Source organism: Tetrao urogallus, assembly GCF_951394365.1.
Source record: "Tetrao urogallus genome assembly, chromosome: 13".
In the NCBI taxonomy this organism is placed as follows: Eukaryota; Metazoa; Chordata; class Aves; order Galliformes; family Phasianidae; genus Tetrao; species Tetrao urogallus.
The window spans coordinates 9801515-9814984 of NC_136826.1; the positions used below are offsets into that span (position 1 = coordinate 9801515).

General features: G+C 38.4%; 1 protein-coding gene across 2 annotated transcripts in view; it reads right to left on the reverse strand.

Moving 5' to 3' along the window:
- Positions 1 to 4033: 4033 nt before the first annotated feature.
- The window catches only part of BRWD3 (bromodomain and WD repeat domain containing 3), a gene marked incomplete at both ends in the record, with an annotated part of 49818 nt that continues 40381 nt past the window's right edge, over positions 4034 to 13470 (reverse strand). The window contains 15 exons of one of the 2 annotated variants that reach the window (XM_079542084.1): positions 4034 to 4821; positions 4883 to 4990; positions 6032 to 6190; positions 6707 to 6804; positions 7428 to 7591; positions 8914 to 9066; positions 9350 to 9493; positions 10014 to 10070; positions 10534 to 10615; positions 10707 to 10832; positions 11601 to 11721; positions 11998 to 12153; positions 12241 to 12302; positions 12575 to 12686; positions 13222 to 13304. In XM_079542084.1, the coding sequence (XP_079398210.1) occupies positions 4034 to 4821; positions 4883 to 4990; positions 6032 to 6190; positions 6707 to 6804; positions 7428 to 7591; positions 8914 to 9066; positions 9350 to 9493; positions 10014 to 10070; positions 10534 to 10615; positions 10707 to 10832; positions 11601 to 11721; positions 11998 to 12153; positions 12241 to 12302; positions 12575 to 12686; positions 13222 to 13304 (2413 nt within the window). The remainder of the gene's footprint in view (positions 4822 to 4882; positions 4991 to 6031; positions 6191 to 6706; positions 6805 to 7427; positions 7592 to 8913; positions 9067 to 9349; positions 9494 to 10013; positions 10071 to 10533; positions 10616 to 10706; positions 10833 to 11600; positions 11722 to 11997; positions 12154 to 12240; positions 12303 to 12574; positions 12687 to 13221; positions 13305 to 13470) is intronic. The other variant, XM_079542085.1, reaches the window with a different exon arrangement.

Below are 13470 nucleotides of genomic sequence, written 5' to 3' on the forward strand. Positions count from 1 at the left end.
GTTAGCACACAACATCTGTTCTTCCCTTGGCTCGGCACACTTTGTGCAGAAGTAGCAGCTGAGGAGTACATATCAGAGAACGTTCAGGGAAAACGAAGATGTGTAAAAGGTACAACATTTTAGGCAACCGAAAATCATCTACAAATTACTTCCAATGCTTCTGCTCAGCTGGTCCACCTGCGGGGTGGAGCTGCCTGGGAGAAGGGAGTGACCTCTGCTTACTGCTCTGCAGCAAACTTCTATTACTGGAAAGCATAACCCAAGATTGTTCCAAGCCCTATGAAGCAAGCACAATGAGCCCTCTCTTTTTTAATAAAACTGGCAATGAGAGGGATGAGAAAGAGGAGAGACGATGGATGGATGCATCCCCGGCACCTCCAGCAGCTGGGGAATGGTGCTCACACAGAGAGAGGAAGATATGAAAAACATGGGAAGTGGTGGGAAAGTTCACCTGCCAGACAAACAGGAGGCGAAAGAATGAAGTCTTACACTCTAACAGCCTAGCTGAAATAAAATTCATTGAGATACCATAGAATTCCAAAACTATCATAAATAACCTGGGGCAATAACAAGAAGATAAGAAGAGGGGTGGAATACAACAAGTGGAAAAGCAAAAGATGACAGAAAATCAAAAGTGGGCAAAGTTCAGGCTAAAGAGATGCAACAGCACATCAGAAAACTGCAAAGAGAGCTTGGCATTTCACGCTCTAGTCGAGGAAAATATGGGACAGAGCACAGATCCATAGCCAGGAGAAATCCAAGAATATGGATTTTAAGCTCCATCAGAGCACAAAGCTGGGAGTGAGGATCCACTGCAGTGACCCCAGGACAGAAGCCCCTTTCCCAGGGCACCTCAGAGTGCCCTCACACCCCCAGCACTCAGAAGAAGGGCCACACAGCCGAAGAACGCCTGGCCTCTCATGGCTAGAGAGAACCTTGCTTGCATCTTGCAGCACAGAAGCTCAAGAATTAACCAGCAGCAGCAGAGGAGCCCCAGGCCCACAGGCATGCCTTGCTAGCCTTCAGGGATCTAATAACCAGGCCTGCCAACCTTTTTCTTAGGTCCAATTTTGGAGTAGACAGCACAAGGCTTAAACCAGCTCACTGCTGCTGATGACCCGCAGGGCTTTCTGCAGCAGCAAGTGGCTCCTGGCAGAATCTGGATTTGAGAGAAAGCATCCAAGTTGCCATAACATTAAAATTATCCCATAGAATGAGGAGATGAGAAATCGTTTGCCCAACTCAGAGAAAGAATCCAGATATAAAACCGAGTAAAAATAACATCTCTAAACCCAAGTTATTTTTCATGCTTACAAAAAAGTTCTCATGCACAAAACAGGTTTTTTTTTTGTTTTCTTTTTAAATAAGCAATAGCTCTGTTGTTCCAGCACACCCTGCTGCCTAGCTCTTAACCATGTAACACATATGATTAATACTTACGCCACAGCAAAGTGATGCTTCACTGTTATCTTCACAGTACTTCATTACATAGAAAAGATACATTTGAGAATATGTTTAATATTATCCTAACTGTTGCTAAAATACACAAATTATAAAATGATTTATCTGGAATCCACGTATTTATCTCCCCCCCAACCCCTACACAAAATAAATATGTAAGTGGATCTTCGGCCAGTCAGAAATATACGGAAAGCATTTCTTCTGCATTTCAAGATTTTCAGGCTTTAGAACAGAACCCATAGTGTTTACATTAGCTCAACAGGACTGATCTAAAAGAGGTACGGCTCTGACTATGAGCTGATGCGTACGTGCTATTCCAGGTTACCATATGTAGGAGGAGCCATCAGTCAAAGAAATAATACATTTTTTTTTAATAAATATATAAGCATATATATATATATATGCATATATATATATACATATATATATACATATATATATATATACATATATATATATATATATATATATATATATATATACACATATATATATATAAAATGAGAGAGAGATGATAGGACAGGTACTTATATTTTAAAGCCCAATACAGAGCTAGCAGTGCCTCTGCACTGTATTTCCACCAAGACACAACTGAATTAAGTTCAGAAACGGATTATGGCTGATTCAAAACAGTTGATAAAGTGTGATTTTTCTGCTGTACCATTAAGTCATATTAATGCTCTGAGAAATTTAGGATATACTTTCCTCCATCACAAAACTAAACCTTTGTTTTTTTTCAAGTCATTTTGTTTCTAACTAGAGGTTCTGGAAAGCGAGATAAAATAGATAGTGCTCAATATAGAAAGGCAAAAACTAAATTCTTTCTGCATCTGCGAATATACACGGGTCACTCTTTGCTGCCTGAGGTTTTCCAGAATCATTGACCAAGCCGTGCACAGAAGAACTTCAGGATACTGGATGAAAGTTTTTGTTTGTTAGTTTTGTTTTTAAAAAGAATATTGAAAAACTCCACCAAAAACGTCCAATCTCTTTCTTTCCTTTTCTTCCTTCAGTGTAATCTAACTCACCCAACTGAGCTGGAACTGTCAGATTCTTTTAGACAACAGGAGAAAACCGAAGTTCCACATGCATTCCAAGCAGACCCTGCTGAGCAAAGAGGCTGCCACCACCAGCTCAGCCCACGCAAAGCGCCTGCTCCTGGCTGCTGGCTCTGCACCCACAGAAAAGCCTCTACATTTCCCTTGTATCATCACACACTGTACTACCACTACTACTACCACTACTACCAAAATGATTCTGGTTTCAAGTTAGCATTCTGCAGTATCACAACAATACAGTGCAACATGAATTCACTTCTGGAAGCTTGAGATACCAGAGTTCGTGTGGAGGATGGAACAGCGACTTCCCAGCACTGCCAGCCACCAGAGTTCCATTCTGCTTCCCCAGCAGCTTCAAGGGACAAACTAAAACAAACACAGATTTGCACTGAATAAGTGGCAGCAGAATTGTATGGGAAACAGTTGGCCTATCCGCACCAACAAACTGCCATCTGCTGAAAACGTTATGCTTCTGAAAACTCTGATAATTACTTAGATTTGTTTTCATTGTGTCAACAAAGATATCTTTACTACACAACTCGGTGAACAATTCCATCCTTCTACAGCTCCTTCTTGCCAGTACTTCAACACGTACTGAATAATAGCATCTATTTTCTTTTAAATTTCCAGTAGTTGTAAATAGAGGTAGCCAAGCTACTATTAAAAATCACGTTTTGCTTTGAAGAGGAGGAACCTTTCAAATGTTGAAGTTACCACTTAGCTGCACAATCTCTATTAATACTATAAAAATATGAGAGGACAAAAAGAAAATAGATGCAAATAACTTTTGCATTTGGCACCTTTTGTCTAGATATTCATACTTCTCAAGTATTCTCTTTTTAATAAAGTTAATGCACACATAGGACACACCACATCAAAGGTTTGCTACATATTTACAAGGCACCAACCCTTTGTCACTTTTTACACGAATGAAGAACCGATAGAAAGCACATCAGGACCCTCATGACTGTAGTATAGACATACTTCAGTTCAGCGCAATTCACGACTGTTTGGCCTGGGAAGATTAAAATAATCCAGATCCTTCTTACAATATAGAAACTGTAAACATTTTATAGCTGCCTTTAGGATTGGTGTATTGTGCAAAAGTTATAATTATTACTGTGTATAAGGGTTTATGGCAAAAACCACATAAAAACTCTGTAAGAAGGTGCTATTTCTATAATACAAAAACAAAACAAGGGAGAGAAGTCATAACCATGATTCAAAATGTCACGTTCTTATTGAGAAGCTGGAAGCCTCTTTAATGCGATGAACTCGTAGTGCGTGGGGAAGAATCTCTGTAATTTAAGGCCTAATGAATAAGGCTTGCTTTGACCAATGAAGTGTGGCGATCTAAAGTTTCAAAACAAACGCAAACTGACAGAATGGAAAAGCACCACTGTGAAACGTGAGTGGAGTCCCCGCACAACTTGCTTGGTAGATTTTCTGGTAAAATCCCTGCAGTAGAAGGCCATTGAAGTTCTTTTTAAAATTGTTCCAAAGTTTTTCATCTGTCAATAATTCCATCCCATGAGATGGCTGACCCTGGCTTTTTCTGTCATTTTCCGCACCCTGCCTGACCTGGAAGTACCAAGGTTCAAAGGATCCTCGGTGTGCACAAAATTGTCATTATCAGAATCATCGTTATACAGGACAGTTCTTCTACCCTCATTCCTCGTTCTGATTCGAGGTGCTCTACTGAATCGGCCTCCAAACACATTTTCACCAAATTGTCCTCCAAACAGAGTTTCAAATTCATCATCTGTAATTCGGGCACGTTTGGCTCTGGTGGCTCCTCGTGAGGCTCCTCTGCCTCCTCGGCCTCTTCTTCCACCCCTGCCACCACCTCTTCTTCCTCTGCCACAGCCTCTTCCACCTCTACCGCCTCTTCCCCCTCTGCTCCATCTCCCCCACCTTCCCCACCTACCTCTCCTCCCTGTCCCTCTGCTCTGCCAGGTCCTTTTCCCACTGGTGAATTTTCTTTTGATTTTTCTTTTGGGTTTTTTGGATTGCACAACTTTGCTGTAGTCATGGTCTCCATCAATGTAATCCTGATCTGTTCTAGATGTTGATTCAGAGTCTGAATCAGAGCCACTTCTACTTTCAGAACTTGAACTAGATCCTGAATCCCCACTTTCTGATGAAGACAAACCAGATTTTTCCTTTAATTCTCTTTTTTCTTCTTCCTCTGCCTCTCCCTCCTCTAGATGCTCATCTTCTGATGCACTTATTAGCTTCCTCTTCACTCCTGTCCGAGGTTCTCTGCCATCCCCATTTGTAAGTGGTCCATCAGGAGAGTGATCTAAGCAAACACAAAATTATCCAGTTATCATCATAATCATGTCTGAGCTAAACTGGGCCACAGAAACTGGGATTCACCTCATAGTCTTTGTGGCAAGCTCTGGAGATGATCCAACTCTGAGCTAGCCACCAGAGACAACCTTTATGTTTTGTGTATGCAAACTGGTGCTCTAAGAGGAAAATTTATCAGATCAGAAGTAAATACAGTACACCACATACTGAAGTAAAGACTGTAGACTCTCTTGACTAAGAGTCCAGTACAAATCCACTCAATAAAAGGAGAACATACTGACATGCTTGTACACAAATGTCTGATAGTTTAGACAAATCCTACCAATAGTGTCAAGAAAAAAAACACCAAAATCTATTTAAAACTCCCAAAATATACATTGAAACAACAGTCTGCAAGTAGTACTTGTTTCCCATCAAACACAAGTTCTCAAAAGGCTTTTTTTAGGGAGCATTTGTGGCAAACAGTTTCAGGACAATAAACAAGCCCAAACTGCTCATGGGGATTTCTGAATGCCTTGAGTTAAAAACATTGCAAAGTGCTTTGCTGTCTTGGGACCAAATTAGTTTTTAAGGTTACTCTTCATCATCAGGTTTGTAAATATCTTCTTTCACACTGGATACAAAAAACTCATCTGCCATACACAGTACTGCTGCAGCACAGTAGCATGGACTTGAGAAAGACTCCAGAAATTTCAACTAATGCTCATTCAATGCCTACCACAGTGAAAGTTCTGATTGATGCACCCCAAAAACAAAATAGTGAAGGTTTCAAACTGTTTCCACTTCCAATTATAACACCTTATTTCAAATATAATAAAAAATATATTTTTAAAATTGGAATTCTTTTATTTATCTTTGGTTTCAACTTGATTACTAAAAGGATAAGGTTTTGGGGTGGAAATTCTTTCAGTTTTTTTGCCTTTTTGTCACTCTTGAAGAAAATGTACTTCCCAAGACTTTTAAAAGCAATGAAGTTTTTCCATCAGGAGAAATTTTAAAGGACTCCACTGAATTACATGTAGCATTATGTGCATGCCACTGTTCAGACAACAAGAACTGTAAATAATAAGCTAAATTACTTTGAGTATGGGTTGGGGCTACCATATATAAGACCCACACAAGAATACCATAAGATCAACCAGAAGCACCAACTTCCAGTTCTAGTGAAATCAGCCATGGAAAGAAAAGTTATGTCCCACCTTGTTTCACTGGTGTCACTTTACTTCTGATTGGTTTAATTTTCCCTGGATCAATGGTATTTCCACTTCGATTCTGTGCATTTGAGCCTGAGGAAGACGGCTGGACTTCCACTTCTTCACCAGTGGCTGAACCCAGAGGTTCCTCTGTTGTATCTGAAACTTAAAATGGGATACCACTCGCTCAATAGATGATCTTTCATCCTCTATTTATACATTTGAAATGAAGTTCTGTAGTTAGTCAGTGGCCTAAAAGTCAGGAGGTTAGTCTCACCAAGCTGCCTCTCCAGTCAAGAAGAGACATAGATTCTTCCACAGTGTAACCCAAAGTAACTTAATGTATTTGTACTTGCTATATGAAGGAAGCCTATGTACAGGAAGTCCAAGCTCAACTAATTCTTAGCAAGGACAGGCCAAGTTACCTTATTCTCTGAACCTTACCAATAACTTACCAACAAACAGAGGGTCATGTCCTGTTAACGTGATCTACAGACCACGTATTTACAAGTATTTACAAGACCAAAGTATTTACAAGACTTTGCTACTTGCTTTTTCAACAGGTAAGTTTTGCATGTGTCTCATGAATATAATACTCCAACTGAATATTATATATCCTTCAGCTTTTTCATCATTCTGCAGACAAGCTGCTGAAAGGATGCATATTAGAAAACTTCTTACCATGAGATGAAACTGAAGAGCTGGTCCTAGTCAAAGGCAATGAGGTATTCAGGTTGGTTTTAGGTTGAATCTTCATTTGCTTCTGTTTCCCTTTTGGACTGAAGACACAGAACACCCCAAAGAGATAAAACTATTTATACCAAAGGAATCAAAGATGACAACTTTCCCTGCAAGATGTCTTGGTTTTTTTTTTTTGTTTGTTTGTTTTTGTTTGTTTTTGTTTTTGCATATAAGTCATAACACTAATGATCTTTTTCCCCTTGGTGCCTGCAAAGATGTAATAACACTAAACTTACTTACAATATCCTGTTTGGCAAAGGCATTTGAGCTTTTAAGTGCAAGGCATGTGAGGGCTCTTTTTTTTTTTTTTCATCTCACCTTTTCAAACTGGAATACTCAGTTTTCATAGATAACGTGTCATACAGAAGTCAATGAAGTGGTAACACAGTATTTTTTCAACCTTCATGAAACAAGGGCAAAAATAAATTTGGTTTTCCATTTTATCCAGAGGGATTACTTCTAATTCCATAGACTTAGCAGAATTAGGCACAAACATGAAGTGAGCATGGGATTTGTGCTCATGATTTTACCATCCTAAAGAACAACTGTATCAAGAAACAAGCAATACCATTACTGGCTGCATATTTACAAAGGTTTGTCTACTACCATTATGTTGTGTCTCAAATGATACTGATAGCACATCTCATTAGCATTATGTTACCTAGAGGCTCTGCTAGTTGATGGTGAACTGCTGCTGCTTCTTAGTCGTTTTCGGTACCGGGGCCTTTTCCTCTTCTGGCATTGCATTGCTGACTTGTACTCAGAGATAATATTCTTCATATGATTTTCAAATAAGGCAGATAGTCGAAGTGTCATGCTGTAAATCTGGGGTGAGAAAGCATGGCCATACTTATCAGAACTTCATAAAATAGAAAATCGGCAAAAAAGTATAAAAAACTGCCTAGACATCAGCTTCTCAGTGCAAAAGAAAAGTTCATGGTGACTTCAACTACAAAGCTCTTTACAGATAATTTCCATTCATGAGATAATTTTATTCTTATGACAGAAAGCGTTTTGCTCCGTTCTTAATCACCATAAAGCATGGAAGCAATCCATGAAATAACTTGAAATACCAAGGGAAAAAAAAAAAAAAAACAACAGCAACTTTGTTGTCCCCTCATCTAAGCTTTTGGCTGTAATTCCCTCTGAAGAGTCCTCACACTCATCCCTTTAGAGCTGCAGAGAAAAGCTACCTAAAGCGTCTTCGCTCCTGATTTTTACAAGTCAGATATCAAAATCTTTAAGCTATTTCCCTGTCTTCTTTCTAGACCACACCTCTGGCTATCCTCATTCCTAAATTCACTCATGTCTCTGTATTTCAGACAATTTACTTCTGTTCAAAATTTTACTTAGAATGTTTTTCACTTATAATTGTGTAAACTCATAGTTCAAACTCAGCATATACAAAAGCAAAATTTCTTTTCTTTCTCATGTCTATACTCCTCTGTTGCATACAGTCTTATGGATGTCACGTAAATACCATCAAGACAACAGTATCAATGTCTTATACCTCTTCCCATTTCTTGCAGTCTTTCTGAATACCAAACTTCTTTGACAAGGAGTTTTCTTTCCATTCACACAACTTAATTCCTGTCCCCTGGCTCTTACATTGCAGCAATGTCTCCTTAGCTCTGGCATGTACTGTCCTGCCCTTCTTGCCTCCACTTGGGATGCTGTTGCCAAGACAGTAAAACAGACTAGAAAACCTCAGGATGTTGACACACATTTGGTAGCAGATGAACCTACAGTGGCAGAAGGCCCAGCTGTGTGCCCCAGCCCTCCCACAACGATCATCCCACTGAGGCACTTCACAGCATTTAAGCAAATGGATATTGATGCACCACTTTATTAAAGTAATTTGGGAGTTGACTCACAAGCTGTTCAGTTATAAATACACAGGGAAGTTTCCCAGGGGGTGCACAGCAGTAAATAATGCACCACCAAGCTTAATTTGACGTCAAGCATATATAAAACACTCTCAAATCACCTGTCTTGCTGTGACTCTCCACTAATATTTTCTCTACTCGAGCAAGCAAAAATAACTAGTCTATCTTCAGAGCTTACCCCAACCCACCTTTCATCCTTCACGTACTGTATTCATGCAAGGCCCAGGTCTTTGTAAAGAAGAAATATAAATTTTTACTTACTCGAGACTTTTTATTAGGAGTGTAAGCTTTAGAGTTGCAGAATATTAAACGAATATCTTTGTAGAATTCCAAGGGACTAGTGTAATTCCCTGCTTCCAAGGTTTCTTTCACAGTGCTGAAGTCCATAGGAGTGTCAACAATATCTCGGTAATCCTACGAGAACATTCAAGAATTAATAAAAGCTGATAATAACAATGTCTACGGCAGACAATTGAGAACATCTACATTATCATCCACAACAATGGCTGTTATGTAATTATTTTCACTTAGGACAGAGATTTGAGAGTTACTGCAGATAATTCTCTGAAAATATTGGTGCACTGAACATGATCAATTCCAGCTAATAAAAGAGACATCAGAAACATGTTCAATGTGGAACTTTGTCAAAGGATGAACATCAGCTTGTTAAAACTTCGAGTACGGAAGTCGCACTTACAGGATAGGAGAAGAGGTCAACTGGCTGTCTAAAAGGCTCAGAGTCCTCTCTTTCATAAATCAGGTTTAACAACTGCTTGCATTGCTCTTTCCAAGCGTCAGGACTTCCTTTCACAGGCTGTCTTTTTATTCGTCTTCTTACCTGCTGGGAAACAGATACGTTTAATCATCTTTCAAAATATTCAGAATTTCCATTTTAAGTTCCTATTAATTTACTAGTGTTGATTTGAAATAGATTTTCATAATTAAAAGCAGAACTGCAAGAAGTTAAAGCATAGCTAATGCTTTAATAAACAACAATAAGCAGAATGCAAAATGCAGAAATATGCTTTTTCTGGCAACAATTACTCAAATCCATATGAAGTACACAATATTTCAGATTCAAGCCTGCTATTGGTGTCACTTTTCCCTCAGTTCTGATTGGAAACTGAACTTGTTCTAGATATCCTTCAGATTAAACAAACAAACAAGATTCTTCAGCAATTAAATTTTCCTGGACAACAACATTCTTCGTTTGGCAGTACTGACATACAACTGAATTCATACTGTTTGAACTACAGACTATAGGCTGATAAAAGATTTAAACTATTTCAGAACTAAATGACTATTTTAGTACCTGTTCTACCTGTCTTCATAAGCTAAATCAACCAGAAAGATTTACTCACCCGTCGTTTTCCAGAGGAAGTTCCTGGAGCATCTGAATCTACATCTACTTCTGCCACCTAAAGGAAAAGGTGATGATTACAAACATGAAAGCTTGTGTGCACACAGAGCAATGAAAACAAGCAGGGTTATAACTAAATAACAGCTAATACAATTACAAACTACTCCAATGAAAAGACAGTTTTGAGCAAAACAGAAAACAGTGTTAAATCATAAATTACATAACTTCAGGGTAGAATGTAGAAAAAAAGGTAGAAAAGCCACTCTTTTCCGACCCAAATTTGCTTCCATAGAAATCACACGTAAGTATCTGAGAAATATTAGTGGCTTGGTTCAGTCCTTGAGAATTCAGCTAAGTCTCATTCTTGCTGAGCTATATACCTCTGCCTAAACGTTCACGCTATGAGCAGCTGTACTGAGTTTATTCTGACTTCACGTAGTCTCTTACATTAAATTCTGCAATTTTTTCCAGATACTCAACTTAAAAATGTCAGCTCTCACAATCATACTAACTGGTCTTACCTCTTCCTCTTCATCAGTACTACTCAGATCTTCTGCTTTCACCTTATTATATATATCTAATATATCCGTACAACTCTGATCCCTGCAGAGCAATAAGAAAAGTCAAAATACCTAAGTGAATTTCTTAGAAACTCAAGACATCAGGTCTACGAAGATGACAAAAAAATGCCTACCCAATGAAACGAAGTAACACATCTGTTACGATTTTGGCTGCTTTGACTATAGGACTGTCTGGCTCATTGAAAGTCCTGGCATTGTGTTCAATGTATCGTACCTCCCACATCAGTGCAGAGATTCTCCTGAAACAAAAACAACAAAAAAAAATGAAAGGGATGGAGTGGAAGGGGTACACCATTCACCTTCTGATTTCAGTAGATTTACAGAGTTAATAATAATAATAATAAAAATTGAGTAATTCAAGTACATAGGTTGACAGAGACAGAGGTAAGTGGTTTCTGTTCTGCTTACTTCTGCTTACTGCCCCATTAAGAATGCAGGTTCAGGTAACTTTGTGGAGGAAAGATATCCCTCTTCAAATCAGCAATGAATGGAAAGAAAAGAGGAGACAAACCTACTGAAGAAGATTACTGTCCTCTCCCAGATAGAGAAAACCTTGCAGATACAGTGGTCCCCCAGGGAAAAGAGCATTATAGAAAAAGATATTAGCTATAACCACTTTAACTGAAAAAACTAAGACTTCCAGCTTAAAGAACTATTTAGCCCAATTCTAGCAAACACAGCACTAGAAAAGTATCTGGTCCAAAGGCAGCAAAAATACAGATCAAATATAGTCTACCTACAATGCACCCAGGGACTAAGACTCTGAATGTGTAACAAAAAGGGCACTCTAGATCCAGACATATCAGCTTCTGCCTTAACAGTGTGGCCAAAATAAATGATCATATAGCAAAGACTTACTTTCTACAAAGTCAAACAGAATCTTACTGTATATGCTTTCAGTTTACCAAACGTTGCCTAAATGGCACTGCATGTTATTTAGCTAAATATATTTTGCTCAAATAGTCCACAGAAAATGTAGATTACAAATAAGTGAAAAACAAACTGACCTATAAAACCTGTTTTCAAGTCTCCTCCTGATTGTGGTGAGGTCAGTGGGATAAGCAACTACAGTGCAATACATGGGATAGGCACTAAGGTCCACTGGAACAGCAAAGGGATTAGAAATGTCTGAAAGACAAAAGGTCAAAGTAATTCAGATGCCTCAGCTGATACCAGCAAGAAAGTTACAAAATAAGAAGATGCCTTATAATAGTTTCTGTGTTTCCTTTCTAAGAACTCAGCAAAAGTAATACATGGACGCCACATGACATTTAACAGACTCTTTTCAATTACTTAGCTGAGAACATTTGAAATACTTCATGCCAATTCCACCTCATCTAGCATTCAGTCACGTGGAGCCATGCTGACGTCCTTAAAACTTCCACCTTTTCTCTCCAAACATACCAAGAGAAAGAAGTTGCTCAATCCCCCGAATTACTCGCTCACATTCTTCATCTCTGGAATGGGCCCCCCATTCTCCTTCCTGGGGTTTGTAGAGAAGAGCCGTCAGCTCATCTGGAGTCACAGGGACTCCAGCACCAACCTCCTCTGGATAAGCAGCTAAATATGAAGAATTGAACAGTGAGCACTGGCAGTGACACAAAACTATTTTCTTTACATACGGATGTGAATTCAAAAAACGCTTACTTCCTTCTGGAATTGGTTCCATGTCCCACGGACTCATTTTCTCTCTTTCATTATTGTCCCAGCTTTTAAAAATAAAAATAAAATACATTCAAATACATAAATTAAAGCATTTAATTTTTCATCTGGCTTAATATAACAACAAATATTTTTCCTCCCATGCGTTCACAGTAATTCTATTTATGCTAGAAGAGTTGCTTTAAGAATAAGATCATCGTTAAATACATGAAAACAAAGCAGCTTATTATGTATTTAAATGGAAAAAAAGGATCCATGTTCCTGAAGTACACACCGAGCATATCAACGTGTCATACATTGCAACTATGTAAGTACTTACTGAACAGAGTAGCACTGGAAGGAACTATCAGGGTATTCTGCCTGAAAAGGCTGCTGACTCTCCACAGTTCCAAACCACCAAGCATCATCTATTATACTGCGAAATCTATCCCCTGCAAGGAACAGGATTTTTGCAGAATTTATCATTTCTCTTTTCTGTTAGAGGAATTGTAGTAAACATCAAATAACGTTTCCAATGATCACTATAGTATCAAGTGTGACTGGGTCTTTTCACATTGTGTTATAAAGATGCTGCACATCATCTTCCAAACACTTCCCCACAAATCACAAGCCTTGTTCTAAGAAGTCAGGCTGTGGGAATGCTACAGGAATATCAGAGAGTTACAAAACACAAGATTTGTAAATTAATTACAAAATAAAACTTATAATCTTCTAAAATCTTTATCACAAAGTAAAGCTATTAATAGAGTATATAGTAAAATTATTTTTACATTAGGATAATCACTGCTTGAAAAAGAGTTTGTATACTTAAAAGTTAGAATCTGTTGTGACGTCAGCATTTCTTCCCCCACTTCAATGTCTGAAATATATGATATTCAGAGAAAATCAAAAGAACACAACCACCAAATTTTAGCCTATTAAGCAAGCAAAGAAACTCTGCAAACATATGGAAGTGGAAGTCGTTACCTATTTGCCAGTTCCTCTCTTTGGCTTCATTATAAAACTGATGCAGCACAAGGAAGTCAATAACATCTGGCATATCATGATACCTTTGTGAAATAGAAAAATATTATTTCTGTTACCCACAAGCATTGTACCATACATACAATACAGTCTCCTAACACAAAAATTCATGCATTTTCTTTTCACATTTGGCATAATAATGAATTCATGCCATCATATCTTGAAAGAGAAGGAAAAAAATGGTGGAAGCTT